The sequence below is a fragment of the Rhea americana genome, unplaced genomic scaffold (genome assembly GCF_003343005.1).
Source record: "Rhea americana isolate MKP2758 unplaced genomic scaffold, rheAme1 scaffold_68, whole genome shotgun sequence".
NCBI classification, from domain to species: domain Eukaryota; kingdom Metazoa; phylum Chordata; class Aves; order Rheiformes; family Rheidae; genus Rhea; species Rhea americana.
This window is the reverse complement of record NW_028186845.1, coordinates 3,780,515-3,797,775: the sequence shown is the minus strand read 5'-3', so window position 1 is coordinate 3,797,775 and position 17,261 is coordinate 3,780,515. Positions and strand designations below refer to the sequence as shown.

The following is a 17,261-nucleotide window of genomic DNA, read 5'->3' as shown; positions in this document are numbered from 1 at the left end:
GGCGGCGGCGGGGGGCGCCGCCACCATCCCCTCACAGACAATGGCGCGAGCTCCCCTCAGGGACGGCGCGGCGCGAGGGGCCGCGCGGCCGCCGCCGAGGCGGGAACGGCGCCGGCTCCGTGTCTGTATGTACGTGCGTGTCGCGGGGGGTGTTAATTCACTTCGCAAAGTTTTGGCTCAACTTCTCGTGGAAATGGGATCGCCCGGCGGCGGCGGGAGGGAGGGAGGAGGAGGGGCGGCGGCGGCGGCGGGAGGCGCCCCTGCCCGCCGGGAAACGGCTCCGCGCCCCGGAGGGCGGCTGAGGCGCCCCTTCCCCCCCCCAAATTTTAATGACGCGTTTACCTCAGATTTTTTTTTTTGTTCTTTCCCTCACCGCCAACTGGGATGGGAAAAATACCTGTTGATCCTTTCCCCTCCTCCCCCCTCGGATTCTCAATGGAAATTTTCTGGTGCCACGAAGGAAAAAAAAAATCTTATTTTTTTTCAAATCAGTCTTTTGGCTTGCTGGAAGGCTGAAGGTTAATAGCGGATTGCAGCAGTGGAGGGACTAAAAAATAAATGTAAATCTAGCTGATAATTGACTTTGTTTTCTGCTTGCAAAGAGCAATGTACCCCCCTCTCTTCACCCCCCCCCCAAAAAAAAAGAATACTTTAAAATTTTATCCACCTCGCTAAAGTTTATCCTTTTCACTGTGAGACACTCAGGTGTGCTCATTCCCTAAATTAATCCACCTACACCTGTGTAACTGCCGTGTTTCTCCAGATTCATGCCGCAGTAGCTGCCCCAGGCTGGCAGCGCAGCCAGAGACCCCGGGACTGGGGTCAGTGTTTCACCAGGAAACCGTGCCGAGACTGGGGAGGCGATGGGGGTTTTTTATTAGGCACCCTAATGTCTGTGCAGTGCTGGGACTGGTGCCTGCGAGCCCAAACGCAGCGGGCTCCATCCTGCTCCATGAACGCGGCAAACACCTTTTGAGCGATGCTAATGCAGGAGGTATAATCGAGAGATGCGTGCCGTGTCTCTCATTTTGGGCTGCTTTGTGCAGGGGCGCAGGCAGCACCCCTGTTGCAGAGGCAGGGAAAGCAAGTCACCGAGCGGTTTGGTGATTTCCTTGGCGTGATTGAGGCAGGGCAGGAAAAGCGAGCCGGCTTTGGAGGTCCGGCCGTGCCCTTCCACTGGCATGCTGCGTAAAAGGAGCGTGCAAAAGCTGTGCCTGGTCCCAGGTGAAGAACGTGAGCGCGTTACAGTTCTGCGTTTTATTCACGTTCCCAGTGCCAGGCTCCAGCTCTTGTGGTGGAGCCCAGACGGCACAGACCATCCTTGCAATGACAGATCAGCACTCCAGCCTGCCGGCGAGGGGACCCCAAAGCCTCCGGTGTGGAATTACCTGCTCAGTAACAGTATTTTCATGCTGATGCATGAAGGTTTAACTGCGTAATTCTCCTTGGTGTCTTAAAAGATTGCACCGCTCAACCACAGTACTCTGCAAATACCCGACTTTGCATCCCCAAAACTTTACGGTGGGATGTGTAACTGACTGCTGTTGTGTTGTTCCTCAGCTGGCTGGCCAGCGGGCACAGGCCTGCAGGCGTGGGGCACACCACGCTGGGATTTTCCATTGCTCCGCCGTTGTTTACAGTAACACGGAGCCAGTGCAAAATGGGAGTGTTCAGAGCTGGCCGTGTTTTTCACGGCTTTACACCAGCTCTACAAAACTGCTCACAGAGCAGCGCTGCAGAGAACAAGATCCCTTGTGTTTTTCTTCAGTTTTATAATGGCGGCTTGAAAATATGCAATGTTTCTTTGGTAGTGTCTTGAGGAGGGAAGCTTAAGGGAACAATCCGGCAGGGCATCGCTTCCTCAGCATGAGGTGCTAAGGTGCTAACGCTTCCAGCTTTGGAGCAAACGGATTTAGCGCATGACAGGGAAGTTTGAGGGGCCAGATTATTTATGCTGTGAGAGTCCAGTAATACACAGATTTTCACGTCTGCTCTGTTGTGTGACAATGCACAACATCAGACACAGGTAAAACCTTGCTTTTCTGCATCTGAAGCTCTGCAAGATCCAGCCGACTTGCCTAGCTGCCTCTCGTTCTTTGGCTTGGCAGAAGTTGGCTGGGGTGGGAGGCACCTGCCAGTTTTTCCTATCCACCACGTGTTCTGTGCTTCCACTTCGGTTGTTTTGACCCTGCTGTGGCCTGTAGTCACCAAGTGACCCTGTCATCCATCAAGAAACACAGCAGGGCCAATATCACACATGTGATATTTTTAAGTCTTCTCCACCACTAGAGGTAACTTGGGAATAAATGTGTGCTATGTTTTTTTCATCAAGGGAGGAAGGGCAGTGAGAGGAGCCTATCTCTTTTTGGGCATCTGCAGGTGTGTTCATGCACTGCCATAAAACCTCTTGGATTTTCCAGGTGCCACTGCCTCTTTTCCAAGGTGTTGGATCTGCAGCCTTCAGCCTTTAACCCTTGTTTTTCTTTTCATTCACTGTGTTCCCACTGCTGGTTTGACTTTCTCACCTCTGATGCCCCAAAGCACTTGGAGACCTGCACTTGGAGAGTGCAAACTTCATCTTGGGTTAAATTAACAGTGAAAAGAAAGAAAGACATGACAGCAAAACCCTAGCTTTCCCTGGTGTGGCTTTGACATGTGCAAAACATTAGGTTTGTGCGTTAATTTCAGTGTAATTAATTGTTGTCAAGTTTAATCAATTAAGTGACTTGTAGAGGTCCTAACCGTCCTCTGCCTATCACAGAGACACATGCAGCAGGGAGAGGAAAGAGACGGGCAGTTTGTCCCTTTCTCTGGGAGAAGTTTATATTTAAATAACTTTAAATATTTATTGCCAGGTTTCCAGGGAGGCAAAATCATAAATAAACACAGAAAAGGTACCTACGTGTTTCTGAGTACCAATTCAATCTGCAAGTCCCTGAACTGCCCTCTTGCGCTAAAACTAAAGAGATCATCCAAAATGAAGCAAGGAGGCTGTGACCCGCATGGGCTGAAAAACAAGCTCCTAAAGGCTTGAGGAGGGCAGATTTGCCCTCTGTAAAGACAGAAATGGGAGATCCGCGCTCTGAGGCTGCTCTGTGCAGATGGCTGAGGCTCGCGGCTGGGAATATCGCAGAGCTCCTCCAGTTGCTTGGGTTTCCCGCGGCGCCTGCCGGCAGCTCCCGGGCTTGGCGGCACAGCACGGCAGGGCACCGTCCTGGGGCCGCAGCGCCCCACCAGCCCGTGCCCTGCGCCGGACTCCAGCCCGTCCTTGCGCCCCGGCCCCTGCTCCCGGGGCTGGCGGGGTCGCTGGCAGATGGCGAGTTGTGCATTTTCTCCTCTTCGGCTCCCTTGTTGCTCCCCTCTCGTGCCCTCGCTACAGCTCCTTGCGTTCTTCTCCCTGCTCCCTGCAATTGCTCCCTGCTGACAGCACAAAGTTATTTCCCTCCTGCTCTTCTCCTTCCAGAGGGAAAGCTGGCAGCCCTGGTGTCCTGCTGAAGCTCCATCCACCTTCCAGGTGATCTTTCCAGGCACCTTTTCCAAGCACACCTCCAAATACCCCAGGAGGGTCCAGATGGCTCCCCTCCAGCGGGAAGGAGCCCCAGAGAGCACCCACAGCGCCTCTGAGACCCCCTGCACGGGGCAGCTGAGCCAGCAACCCTGAAGCAGCCGCCCTGTGCGGGGCCCAGGGAAATCTTTCCTTGCACCCAGCTGGCTTGAGTGGAATTGCTACAATTCAGGACATACCTTCTTTCAGGCATAACTTCCCCTGGGTGTAACTTCTAGCTGTTCCAGACAGGCTTTCCCCTTAACTTCTCCCAGATAAACTTTTTCCCAGCCCAGCCCTGCTCCCCAATTTCAGCAGGTTCCTCCCAGGCCAGATGCTGTGTAATTACCAGGAGCGCCTTTCCCTCCCGGCCTTGTTTTCCTCCTCTTCCTCCTCCTCCTCCTCCTCCAGAGCCCTTTGTGCTCCTGCCAGGGACAGGCCCTGCCGGGCCGGCAGCTGCTCGGCATCGCCGGGCCGATGCTGCCCGTGGGCTGCTTCCCGCCTCCTCCCGCCTTGGAGGGGGACGCGCCGCCCTAGCCACGGCCTGGAGGAGAAGGGAAGGGTTGGGATTAGTGTTAGCGCGTCCTTGATGGTGATGCCAAGGAGGGCGGCGTGGCGCGCTGGCACCGCGGGCGCCCAGGGCCAGGGCGGCGATGCGCTGGGAGGCGGCGGTTCTCGGAGGAGGCCCGGAGCTGCGCTTTCATCCCGGCCCCCTTCGGGAAAGCTCCTGAACCTGTTCTGTGGCCCAGAGCGGGAGAGTCAGCCGTGGAGCCCGGCGCCAGCTTGCCTGCCAGGCGCTGCCGCCAGCCACCCCCTGCCCTCGCCCGGCTGGGGCTGCCTGAGATGTGCGGCCGCGTGGCGCCTGCAGCGTCGGCAGAATCGCGCTGGGTGCTGGAAGGAGGCGTTGGGGTCGCCCCTCTCGGGGAAGGTCCAACACGGCCAAATGCCGCCTGGTGACGAAGCAAGGGAGCCGGGGGGCAGCCCCCTCCGTCCCCCGGGGCCTCGTAGCAACGCACGCCTGACAACCCTGGGGGAGCAGCCCCGACTGCTTTGCTACTGGTCACCGGAGCAAAGGAAGCGGAGGAGGGAGGGAAGCAAAGCCCAGGGCTAGAAAATGGGAATGACTGGGAGGAGGGTAACACGGAGCTTCCGCACAGCTGAGGGGCGGCCGGGAGCAGAGCCCAGCAAAGGGGGAGGGAGAAATCCCAGGGGGCGAAATCGCGGCAGCCGCGAGACCGCGGAGTCTCCCGGAGGGAGCTGCCCCTGCGCCGCTGGAGCAGACGGAGGGAGGCAGCCTCGGGGAGCCCCAGCTCTGCAGAGCGGCTTTGGGCAGCCACCGCCGAGCTCCGGGCTCTCCGCGGGCACGCGGAAAGGGAGGGACCGTCCTGGATGTGAAGGATTTACAGCCCTGGCAGACGGCGGCGGCGGCAGTCTCGGCAGCGGGGTCTGCGGCGCGGGGACCGGCAGGCGACGGCATCGCAGCCTGCTGCAGCCTCCACTCTTTTCCACTGCTTCCTTGCTCACATCTTTGCTTTTATTCTCTCCAAACAACTTCAGGGCAGATCTCTCACCACGGAGCAGTCACATCAGCTGCGCCCCGGTTTGTGATTTAGCTGCGGGAACGCCCGCGCTGGCTAACCTGGCTCAGGTCTTTCTGTTTCATGCCCTGCAATTCCCTGTAAATTTAGCAGCCGCAGTCAGTTCTGCTGGCTTATAAACATGTAACAGGACCTCGAGGAAAGAACATATAAACCAGGCCTGGATTTCCAACGGTAGAGGCCATCAGCTCACTAGCTACCCCTCTGGCATCTTTAAGGTGTATTAACTACATATTTTGAAATAACCAACCACTCTCTTCAAACATTTCTCCCTTGCTTACAGACTAAAGTAAAAAATTACTGCTCTAGCAAAATGAAGAATTAAAATTCTGAGATTTGGGTGTCTTAATTTATTGCTGAGAATTTGGCATTGCCACTTCTCCAGATTTGGGGAAAATGGGAATAAAAGTCAGTATGAAGTGATTCACAAAACTAGGATTAAATTAGCCCGTTTGTCCCAAACTAGCTGTTTGGCAATAAAAAGCTCTTTGGACAATTCTCTTTACAAAGAAGATACTTTCCAAACTTTATACATCTTTATAAACTGTGCTTCCCCCTCTTTTTTTTTTAAGATTCTTACAATTAGCATTCAAAGAATGCTATTAATCTAATCTGCTCGTAACTACCAATAAAGCCAGTTTAATTAACCAGTGAAATACCCTGTATCCCTCAAGAGGTTAACGTTCCAAATTTTTAAACTGATTGAAGTAATAGTAATAATAATTAAAAAAATACGCTTGCATTATTGCAACATGACTTCTAATAGTCTAAAGGATCCTAGAGCTGGAGTGTTACATGCAATGAGTATGTTTAACACACCCAGAAACAGTGCTGAAAGGCAACGCAGATACAAGCAACACGTGGCTAAATTCCGCAATAGCAAAATAAAGGAAAAAAGGCTGTAGTAGTAGCCAGTTTAATTTATTTAACGTTTTTACCAAAAGGAAAAAAAAATAAAAAAAAAAAAAAAGAAGAAATCAGTACAGAATTCACTGTGTTCCACAGTTCGTAGTTCTGGGGCGCGTAAGTCCCTCCACACTAGTGCGTTATCGCCGGGCGCTCCCAGGTCTGCCGGTGCGTCCTTCGCCTTGGCAAACGCTTCCCCTTGGGATTAGCAGTGAAACAGGCCACAGGCAATTCAAGCTAACCGCGCAGCGTCTCCGGCGTTCCGCCCCGCGGGCTGTCGGAGGTGGAGGCCGACGCCGCGCTCGCGGCGAAGTCCTGCTTTAGAAAACCCAGAGGCTCCTTGGCGCAGAGGTAGTCTCGCAGCAGAAGTTACCGCGGGGGTGCGGCGCAGCCCCTCCGCAGGACTGCTGGAAGGTGCTGAGGCAGCGAACGCTCGCCTCAAATAAAGTTCAGTAGGCCGTGGGATTTTACGTGAATAACTAAGAAACAAATCGGCAAATAAAAATGCTATCCGGTGCCTGTAATGAAGCTGGCGTTTTACCAAAGTTACCCTCTCCAAATCGGGCAGGAGACACATAAATATACGTGTTAGCACAGGTTAGCAGAAATGTCTCCTTATTCTTCCCAGTACCACTCAAACGGAGGAAAACCACCCCCTGCAGGCAGTCCGTCTCACAGAAGTCATGTCCTAAGCACAACTATGTTCAGAAGCTCTAATCAAACTTAGCAACTACAACATAAAGCTTAAAGCAAATGGTTTCAGGTATTCAGGGATTGCAGACCGTGTTTAAATCTGGGCGTCACTACCAGACTGGCCAAGCGGACCGCGGAAGCGCACCGGACGCGTTACTCTGGCCGCACAGCACAGAAATCGTATTATTTTTTCTTGAAATAAGTGTCAGCACCCCTCGTACGTGCAGTGCGCAGTCTGGTGAAAACTTGCTGCTTCGGCTCATGACAAAGAAGCTCAATAATCGATTACGCTAGCTTTGGCCTGAGCTTAAACCTGTTCTGTTCCTCTTCTGGAAGCTTATTACAGCCTCTGATTTGCCCAAGGCAGGAACAGTTAAGCCAATCAGACCAAAAACGTTCTTGCTAGGTTCCTATTCATCTGCCTATTTAGCATAAGCTTCCAGCAGGAACCTGCCCTCAGCTGTCGCAACTGCCGCCGAGGGACGCTCGCGTTGCCGCTCGCTTCTTCCCTCCCTCGTGTTTTTCTCCATTAAGAGTTGTCACTTTTCATACTCGGGGTACAGGCTGGCGGCGAATCGGGCCAACGTCGCTCTCGGCCTCCGCGTCGGCCCCGGAGGGTTCCCGCGTCTCGCACCCCTTCGTGCTCGCAGCGCTTCGCTGCTCGAGCCAACTCCGTCAGCCTCCACCGCGGGATTCGGCGCAGGGACCGGCGGCTGCAGTCGGAGCACGAGACGCGCCCGCTCCCACCGTTTCCCCACGTTTGCTGCCTGGCTTAGATCGACCGTGGAAATTACCCGGAGCGTTTTGTTGCTGTTTGCAGCTGGATGCTTCTTGCAATGACTCTCCAGCCACGGGATTTTGCGGAGCACGAATCCAGGGAACAAACGCACGGACGCGGCCCACGGCGGCACCAGCAGAAGGGGAACGGCAGCGCCCGTGTGACGGGCGGCCAGCTTATTCTGAAGTGCTAAACGAGACAGGCAGTTCAAGGGATTTCTCATCCGCCCCTAACTTAGCTCTAAATATCTGTGTTTTCACCTGGCAATTAAAACAAATGCATCCTTTCCTCAAAGGTAAGAAATCCCATTACCTATATTTTGCACGTTTACACATTACAGGATATTCACAGCTTTCCCAGGAAATGTTCTACCACAGCCGCATCTCTTCTACCACCAAATTACCGGCCTTTGTGGAGTACTTTTAAAGCCAGTTAGCGTTTAAGCTGGATAGAGCAGTCATACCTTTGCACGTCAGGATAGTGGGCAAGCACTGCTGTCACTGTATTCGACTTTGGAACTAGTGCTCTCTGCAACAAAGTCTTGTTGTAGGACTTCATCAATTTTGCTACTGGAGATATTACTACGTGGCAGAAAATTGGAATTTTTCTAGGATTAATCTTAAGATCTGAAATGCACTGAAAAGACTAAATAAAAATGGTATAAGCATTTGAGTATTTGTTTCTCTCTGAAAGAGGCACCAAGAGAGCAGTACCAGTTACTAAAACACATCAGGAAGCAATTTATCTCAGTAAAATGCATTATACATTAAAAATACAGAATAAAAACACAGAGCATCAAAACAATCATGGAAGACAGACAATTGATAATTTTGAAAAAAATGAGGACAACATATAACATCTACAATGTATGCAGACACCCCTTGGAAGTTTTATATGTGCTATATATATTTCAAAGTACACACAAACTGCCAGTTTAGAAAGTTGAGAAAATAGGAATACATCTTGGGAAGGTCATGAACAAAAGAAAAAAAAAAGAAAAAAAAGAAAAAAAAAAGAAAACCAAGTTATTTACATTCAATAATTCAGTAGCCTTTAACATCTCTATATACATACATATTCTTTCTATATATTTACAGACAACGATGGGATCTAAACAAAACTTATTCCAAATGCAAAAGAAAAATATAAAAAAAATGATAATTCAACTGAGAAATGTTTACAGGTTGCAGAATTTTCTTCATTTACAAAGAAAATGCTTCCACACACTAATACAATGGGCATCTTGGGGGAACCAATCCGTCCTTATGAGAGGTGTGTTGCTAACAAAACAGTGTTTTGAAAAAAAGTTGAAAAACCCAGTCTGCACAGCAAATTTTAAGTGAGCTATAATTACATTTGCTCATCAGGCATATCTTAAGCATGGAAATGAAACTAGTCAACAGGTCAAGGTTCAGACTCTTTAGGAGCTTAAAAAAAACCTCTCCCCTCAATTCCTAAATCAACTGAATTAGAATATATACATGTATGAGTGTATATGTGTGTGTGTATAAGTATATATATATATATACACACACACACATGCACACATATAGTATGTTCCCCTTCTACAGCATGCTCCCAGGACTCCAGCAGCACAGAAATCACTGTCAGCATTATACATTCAGCTTTACTCACATTACCAGCGACCTCTCTCAATTTTGCATCTGCTTCAGATGGTGATTTGTTTGAAGCAGGTCAGTGCCCCACAAGTGACAAAACCAGGGACAGTGATCATTCTCGCCTGGCCTGACAATTTAGGACAACTGGTCTCCCCTTTTTCCTCAGTGCAAGAGTGTCTGAATTCTAGGCTGTGCTCCAGGAGCATACCACGTAGTTCTTCCTTATCCTGTCCAGAGTTTTATTTGTAGTCCTTGGTTCTTTCCCCCCCCCCCCCCTCAGATTTTATCACTTCCAGCAGCTAATGCAAGGAAAAAAACTACTATCAAAACAAAATTGCAGTGGCAATTCTTGCATGCAAAGTGAGCAGTACTAATGCCTTCCAGGAACCAAAATGCTATAATATCAAGATTTAAAGAAAAAAAAAAGTAATTTTTAAGCAACAAAATGGGAAGACAACTCTCTGGAGCCACAGATGCAGATTTGTTAGTAATAAATGACAAAGCCAAGGCATTGACAGTGCAAGTGGGAGGGAACAGGCAAAGAGAGCAAGTGTGTGTGTGTGTGGGGGGGGGGGACTGATTACCAGAAGAGGAACAATTGCTACAGATCTCCACTCTAACCACGAGGATTTCCCATCCCTCCTCCCCAGTCAGGGAACCTAAGTCCTTGGGAAGTTAGAAGGGCTGGAATGAACAGTATGCACACTACAAGCCCCCTGAAAAGAGGTGTGGTTTAGTTACCAGTACAGAGAATACTCAGTATTTGCTCAACACAAAGTTAGCACAATGGGCTGAGAAGAGCACTTTGGAACTGGAGTATAGTGAAATAGCCACTTGCTACAAGATTACTATTTGTGAGTCTACTACTCCTAGAACCAACTTACTGAAGATTAAGGCCCAATATACTACATTATAGTCTGAGAGGGTAGAAATTTCTATGCTGATTTTAAAAGATTGATCATACTACTGCTTACTGTTCCTAGTAAGCTAGTGCACAATCTGTTGTAACAGTAACCTGTCAAGGTACTTCTCAAAACCCCTTTTCTTTTCCTGGCTGGATGCCAAAGAATGCCCAAGGGTGGGCCCACCACACTGTTTTGGATCTACAGTCTTCTAGAATGTAGATCAGCTCTTACTGATATCACAGCATTCAGGTAAGCCTGCCTTTACTACCAGAGAATTATTAAAAGAAAAAGGAAGAAAAAGGAAGAGGGGGAAAAAAAAAAAAAAAAMACACCTACAACCTGCATCACAAGTGCTACACAGAAGTACAGCAGCTGCTACAGCAACAGCAAGCATGCCAACTTCTTCTGGAACTGTATTTCCATTTAATCATAAGCGTGCGCGGGGTGGAGGGGGAATCGTCCCCTTGACCGTTTCGGACTGCCGAGTCAAGGGAAGCAGGCAGACTTCCTTCCCCCGCAACCCCAAGCTCTGTTATTGCACTAGAGTGCTGGCACAGGCAGCGTTAACCAAACTACAGGCGAAACTATCCACGAAGTGGAGCTCACTTCAGCCTGAAGTCATGGAACTTCTGGCCCCAGTTACTCACGGAAAAACCTCTACTTGAATCTGGTTCACTGCACGTTTACAGAAGTGACATGTGCTGCAATGCATTACTGCACCAGGTCTGTCAGGTGAACCGTACTTAACATATGCATCAAAGTTTAAACACAGTTTATTCCTTGCCTCATTAACCAGTTGAAGTATTTGGACTGCAAGACAGAAGCCTGGTTAAAGCAGACTAGAACATGCCAAGTCCTGTTGAATTCCAATTGTTCAAACTTGTTAGTTTTTTTTTTTTTTTTTGGAATACAGTGATTGCCTAAACAAGACTCCACTTCTTGTTAGTACAATAACTTTTATTTGACATCTACAAGATTGTTATCTTGTAGTTTTTGGACAGGTTTATACAATCTCAATTTTTCAATAGTGCAACCTGTGCAAGCAAGAAATGACAAACATTGTCCTTCACTTTCTTATAAACATCTACTATTATAGGCAAAACAAAACTTACCCATATTATAGATAAGTGACTATTCACATTTGTACATTACAATTTCTTTTAAACAGCTCCAGATAAACTCTACAATGTCTTACAACATATTAAACAGTATTCAAGTTACTGGGTAACAGAAACAGCACATACAGCGGAACCCTCAAGTGTTTCCCATTCTCTAATTTACAGCTCAAGTAAGGTTTCATCTTACAAGTGACAAATTAAATTACATTAATGAAGTAAAAAATATAAGATTGTACGCGAGATGGAAGTGAATTTGCACTTAAGTTTCCATAACCACCTCGGAATAAGGAAATGCTTCAGTTGAAGGAAAACAGGCATCCAGCCATCTTTGCAGTACACATTAGAAATACCATTAATACATTAAAAATGAACTAATTTTAATTTAAGATGTTTATCACAAAAAGAACATGTTGTAGACTCAAATATATAACCCCCAGGAGAGAACCAGAAAAAAATGCAACACCTGGGTATAAACACTATAAAAATGCAATAACCAATGCTGTACAACTAAGATTGTGTTTCTCTCTGAATTCCTGTTGTGTGTGTTTATCCTGTCCACGCCCGTTTCTAAAGACATGCACTGTCAAACAGAAACTGGGAAGGAACCTGAATGCATGATGTGCAATCTCTAGGTTTCATGCTTTTATAAACTTATAAATTGAAGAGAAAAACCCAATATATATTTTCTATATATATACTCAATACATGCATTCAAGGATATCTCCCACAGCAATGGCATTGATGCACTGCGTTAAACCCTGAGCACTGTATGACAAGATAAAAATAAAGCCTGCTTGGGGATTTTCAAGCATTTTCAAACAAATTGTGGTTTGTAGCTTAAAAGGCCAAAAGTAAAAGCAAACAGGAAGCACTACAGAGAGCATAAGGAAAGACAGATGCACCACCATAAACAACTGCTGGCTTTCAGTTCTACCAACCTTTAGATCTCTTTATTCCCAAAGTATTCGAGAGCACACAACTGAACTGAAAAAGTTATATTTCTTTGGAATCTGTCCCTGATTTTTATGCAAGTGATATGCTTTTACAGCCTTTTCCTCAAACACCAAAGTCAACACCTGTAGTATGTCCTCTCATGCATTGTTGAAATTGGTGATACTTTGTGGGTGATGCTGCTGCCATATCTGCTGCTGTTGTACTGCAAGCTGTTGAGACTGGTCTGACGTTGACAGGAGGTTTACGAGGGGTGATACACAATTTGCAGGAATGATCAAACCTGAAAACAGCAACAAATCAGTTATGTTTCATAAGCATGAAAACAATTTGTTCATTAAAACCTCAGGCTGATGATTCCACCGTTTAATTTATGCAATAGTCAATAGTGACAATTTCCATGACAAGTCTAATCAAGCACAACTACAGACTCTGATTCTAAATAAGAGAGTTATCTTCACAAGTCATTAGATTCTTTAGGTCATGAAGTAGCTGAGGGAAAACGATAACTTCAAGACTGTTTTATTCTTGTGTTACCTGCTGCAACATTAAGACCAGAAGTTAGCTATTTTTTTGCTTTTGCAGACAGGGAGGAAGAGACCCCAAAACACCTTGTTTCAGCATCTTGATGTCACTGGAGTAGGAGCTGCCATGACCGTACACATGACAAGACTACATGCTTTAAAAAGTTTTGATTTTTTTGTTTGTTTTTAAAACACTAGAAAAACAGCAAGGGAGGATATAATCATCTTTAAACTATTCTGGACTATGGCTACATGCAACTTAAAATGCTTACCTTAATGTTTTTAAGCTAATGTTTTTAAGGGCTTAATATTCCTTGCTAGAAGTGAGAAACAGTGGAAGTCCTGGTTTCAAAGGTAGGTTGTCTGGAATAGGCTAAAAAGGACTTAAATACAACTTATATTCAAGTTGAGAACAAGCATGCCAAAGCCTAGCTGAAGATTCTTCCTTTAACCTGACTCTAAAAAAAGCTTGCACTACAAATAGAGATTAACATTTGTATTCTTGCCCTCCCTCGAGACACACACAAACAGGCAAACCATTTCTTTGTAAGCACAGTGTCTCCCACACAAGACTCAACACGGAGCGACCTGCAAGTTCCAACTCCCTTCCACTCTCATTGGAATTAAAGGAGCAGACAAGCCACTTACCAACAATCCTCTGCCCATCTTCTGTTCTTAGACGAACTATTTGCATTTTCACATTTGTGCCACTGACAGAGGCTAGAACGCCTTCTACTTTCGTCCAGACGCTCAATACTGAACCACACAAGACATAGTAGGTTCGACAGCGGAGTCCTACCTCACAAACTAACCCCAAGCCTGCCTTCTTACAATTGCCTCTCCTAGAGGAGGAGAGAAAAAAAGGTCAGAAGAACACTGCAGACAAGAGGTATCCAGTTCAGTTTAAAGTGAGACAAAGTTATTTAACATGCATTCAACAGAAGTCAGACTGAGTGCTTCAAGTACAGAATAAGGTGAAGGTACTTTATCCACAGCCATAAAATTCCTCTTTACCGTGAAAGCTTTAGGGACACGTAAGCCTACTTAGGATCACATCTTCAAAATGAAGAGACAGCTCTAAGCCAAAGATACCACTAGTTTAAATCATCTGAAAACCTTACTCTGTTACATAAGAAACCGGTATCTGATCAGTAAATTTCACCCTGGTAATAATTTGAAATTTCAACCAGTTGGGCTGTTCCACAGGAGGTAAGACACCAGCTGTTGTGCTTTTAGAGACACTTAGGAGAAACAGTGCAAGAGCAGCTGCTTCTGAACATCTGATCTCTGCACATCTGATCTCTGCACGGAGATCAAGCATAACTCAAATAAGCATTTTCCTCAAATAATGCTGAACCGTCCTATCACAAAAATAGATCAGATCCAGTCACTTACCAAAGCACAAGCCACTCCTGGGTCACTATACTTCCACTGGAGTACAATTTAAACTTCAGAACTTGTAACACTAGAGCTTTAAGAGTAAGCACATAGCTTAATGCTTCCACTCAAAGGATGGGGCTTACTCACTTGACTCATGACTCACTTTTCTTACGTCAGAAATACAAGATTTCACAGGACTTGCAGAAAACAGACAGAAATGATAGTTTAAATAGTTTAAACTGTTTTAGAGCAGCTACATGGATACAAATACTAACCAATAAGCATGGGTACAGGTATCCGCAGAAGAGTTGTACTGCTCTAACCAGTGCGGCAGAGCATCTTCAGAAGGTACCTGAAAAAGGTGGGGTTTTTTTTTAAACATGGAGTGGGTGGGGGGAATGGGAAGGGGGTGACAAAAAACACAAAGACTTGCATAGCAAAATAAACAACACTTCCCTTACCCCCTCCCCAATTTGGTCTTTACTATAAGATATATAATTTCAGTCAGCCCAACAGAAATGGAACCTCATCTAAGGACAAACAAAATGCTTGAACAGAGCAGAACATCAACACTTTTCCAGTAATCAATCTGATCTCAGAGTTTTGTCCTTTTTTTTTTAATACAACATTAAATTGTTTTTGTTTTAACAGAAGTGGCAGGCATACTACCAGCCTCTAAACAAAATAATCTACTGCAGTATTCCAGAGAACAGTAGCAGCAAGCAGCTAAGCCTTCAGAATCATTACTTAAAATACACTGTACATCACTTTAAGAGTCTGTTTGCACACCTTACATAGAAGTTTGACTTTCCCTTGCTAGACTCTGAAAATTCAGCACATCTAATTTCACTTAAATTTAAAAGTGATATCAGTTTAAAGGTTACCTTCTTATATTTCTTTTTCAGGTCTGCACATGTTTCTAGTTTGAGTTGTTTCCCTGTATTTGGTCTGTACACTAAAAAAAGCTTCTTTTTAGGATTCACTTCTTTTACTAGAATAGCAGTTTTCTTGTTATTTCTTATCTGGAAAAAAATAGAAAAATACAAAAAATTTAAGTTCCAACATCTTCCTCAAGTGATGCTATACTGTATTCTTTTTCTTTACAGATTAATGGTGCATGTGTATAAATAATAAAAATAATTGTAATGAGGACAGCTTTAAAACATAGCACCACTAATCTCCAGCAGCATCTTGAGTTTCCTTCAGAATGAAAGCATCTGCTTTCTTGAGGCATGCTTAAATAAAAGCTATTCATTTAGGCTCACAGTTTCATCAGCAAATTCTGAGCAATTAAGAATTAAGAGCTTCATTTTAAGAGCTGGAAACAAGATTAACATCAACCCTAAAATAAGACTGAAAGCATTTTATAAAACTGAGCAATGACTTTAATTTAGATGTTACACTTTTTTTTTTTTTTTTTTTTAAGGATACAGTTTCCTGGGATAGCCCTAGAACAAGTAATCTGAACACATGAAGAGATATACAAGAATGTTACCTGTAATGATAAATAAAAACCATCATCTGGTCCTGTCTGTTCTGCCCAGATCTTAGTTGCTTCCTCCCAAGACATTCCTCTCTCTACACTGATCTAGAAGAGAAGCAGCCAGGGATATTTAAATGAGAGTATGTTTTGGAACAGTTACCAAAACAAACAGAACAACAAAAAACCCCTTGCTCAGTAAAAGGTGTAAGCTTAGCTCACTGCAGTGTTTTAAGAACTTAACAGCAACCAAAAGTGTAAAGACGACACAGGATTAACTTACTGTATACAGTTCTACATGTCCAGAGGTGGAATATCCTGGAGTTAGAAACTTCTTAACATCTGCCTTCCTTACTTTCTCATCCCCAGAGCCCAAATCTTAAAAGGAAAGATAGAGTTATTCTGCTTCTTTTCTCTTACATAAGTACAATAATAGGAAATTGGTTTACTCACCTAAGATGCCCATATCATATCTTCCATTCTTTTTAGCATTTTGAATAACTGCATTTAGCGTGTCAGAAAAATACTGGAATAAAGCATTCTGCTGATGTACTTCCATACCAAGAATTCTATTCAGAAATTTTCCTATATTGTTATAATCTGGAAGAAAAAAATAGTAGTATATTAGGTCAAAGAGATTAAATTTAACAAAAACAAGCTTTCAATCAGTTTTTAAAGGGTCTCAAAAATATTCAAATTCATTCTCTTAAGAGCAAGGAAAACACTGAGTTCTCCAAGAAAGTAGTGTTTTTTTGTTTAAGATAGTTACAACTTCAATTCTGATATTTAGGAATCCATTACCATGATTTACAAGAGGCAAGTGATTTTTCTTAGTGACATTCTAAAGATGCACAAAAATGGATACCTTTATCAAGCGTTAAAATTCCAGATCTGTCTTCTACATTTATCAGGCCTACGCCAATCAATCCCTGGCGAACATCTAAGAAAAGGAAAAGAGTTAGAGACCACAGCTGCTTCATCATCTAAAAATAAAGCAAGCAACAGCTTGTTCAGGAATCTTTTTTCAAGATCTAACTCCAAAACTTCTGACTCCCCAAACACTTGTGATTTTTACTTAACACTGATGGCAAGGTTCTGTTTTGCTTTTCTGTCCTTCCACAAAAGAACCCACCAAACCAAACAAAACAACACTAAAAACTTCACACACACACACACCCCCCACAGGTAAGAAACTACTAATGGCACTATACACATGCATTACAACTAATAATGGGAAAATTAAAGAACTGTATGTAGTACTCTGGCCAAACAGATACAGAGAAGAAACTTGTGTTCCCTTCAGTTGATGATAGCTGTCAAAGTGACTAATCTAGACTTACTACTCGCTTCAAACAGTCAGTGTGCAGAACTCACTTTCAATTGAGAGTGTTCATATATCTTGGATTATACCTGAATTTCAAAACTCAGTGCAGTACACAAGAATTATACCCAGTGAGTACTGATCTGAGCCACTTTCTACCAAAGTTATTTGCACTTTACATACCTGAGAATGATCAGAAAGTAGTGATTGCAGTCAGTGAATTATACTTACCTTTGAAAAAGTCTCCAGGAAAATCAGGAGGTGGAGACACCATTGGAGAGTCTAAGTTCACAATGGATTTCATAACAATCTCTAAAGCATTTCTTCCATACTGCAAAAGAAAGAGAAAGTTGCCTTAAGTGTGTCCGAGTGTTTGTGCCTCAGCACACACGGGTCCGACACTTTTTATTCATAGCAAAGTACTTCTCTCTACTATTTAACAGT

General features: G+C 45.1%; 1 protein-coding gene across 1 annotated transcript in view; it reads right to left on the bottom strand.

Annotated features, from left to right (window-relative positions):
* Positions 1–9,408: 9,408 nt before the first annotated feature.
* SBNO1 (strawberry notch homolog 1) overlaps positions 9,409–17,261 on the bottom strand; it is a 33,227-nt gene continuing 25,374 nt past the window's right edge. The window contains exons 24-32 of the mRNA XM_085321075.1: positions 17,049–17,148; positions 16,362–16,436; positions 15,950–16,096; positions 15,780–15,874; positions 15,512–15,604; positions 14,901–15,038; positions 14,292–14,368; positions 13,285–13,478; positions 9,409–12,395 (exon numbers count right to left, since the gene is read on the bottom strand). Coding sequence (XP_085177201.1) covers positions 12,253–12,395; positions 13,285–13,478; positions 14,292–14,368; positions 14,901–15,038; positions 15,512–15,604; positions 15,780–15,874; positions 15,950–16,096; positions 16,362–16,436; positions 17,049–17,148 — 1,062 coding nt within the window. The 3' untranslated portion in view covers positions 9,409–12,252. The remainder of the gene's footprint in view (positions 12,396–13,284; positions 13,479–14,291; positions 14,369–14,900; positions 15,039–15,511; positions 15,605–15,779; positions 15,875–15,949; positions 16,097–16,361; positions 16,437–17,048; positions 17,149–17,261) is intronic.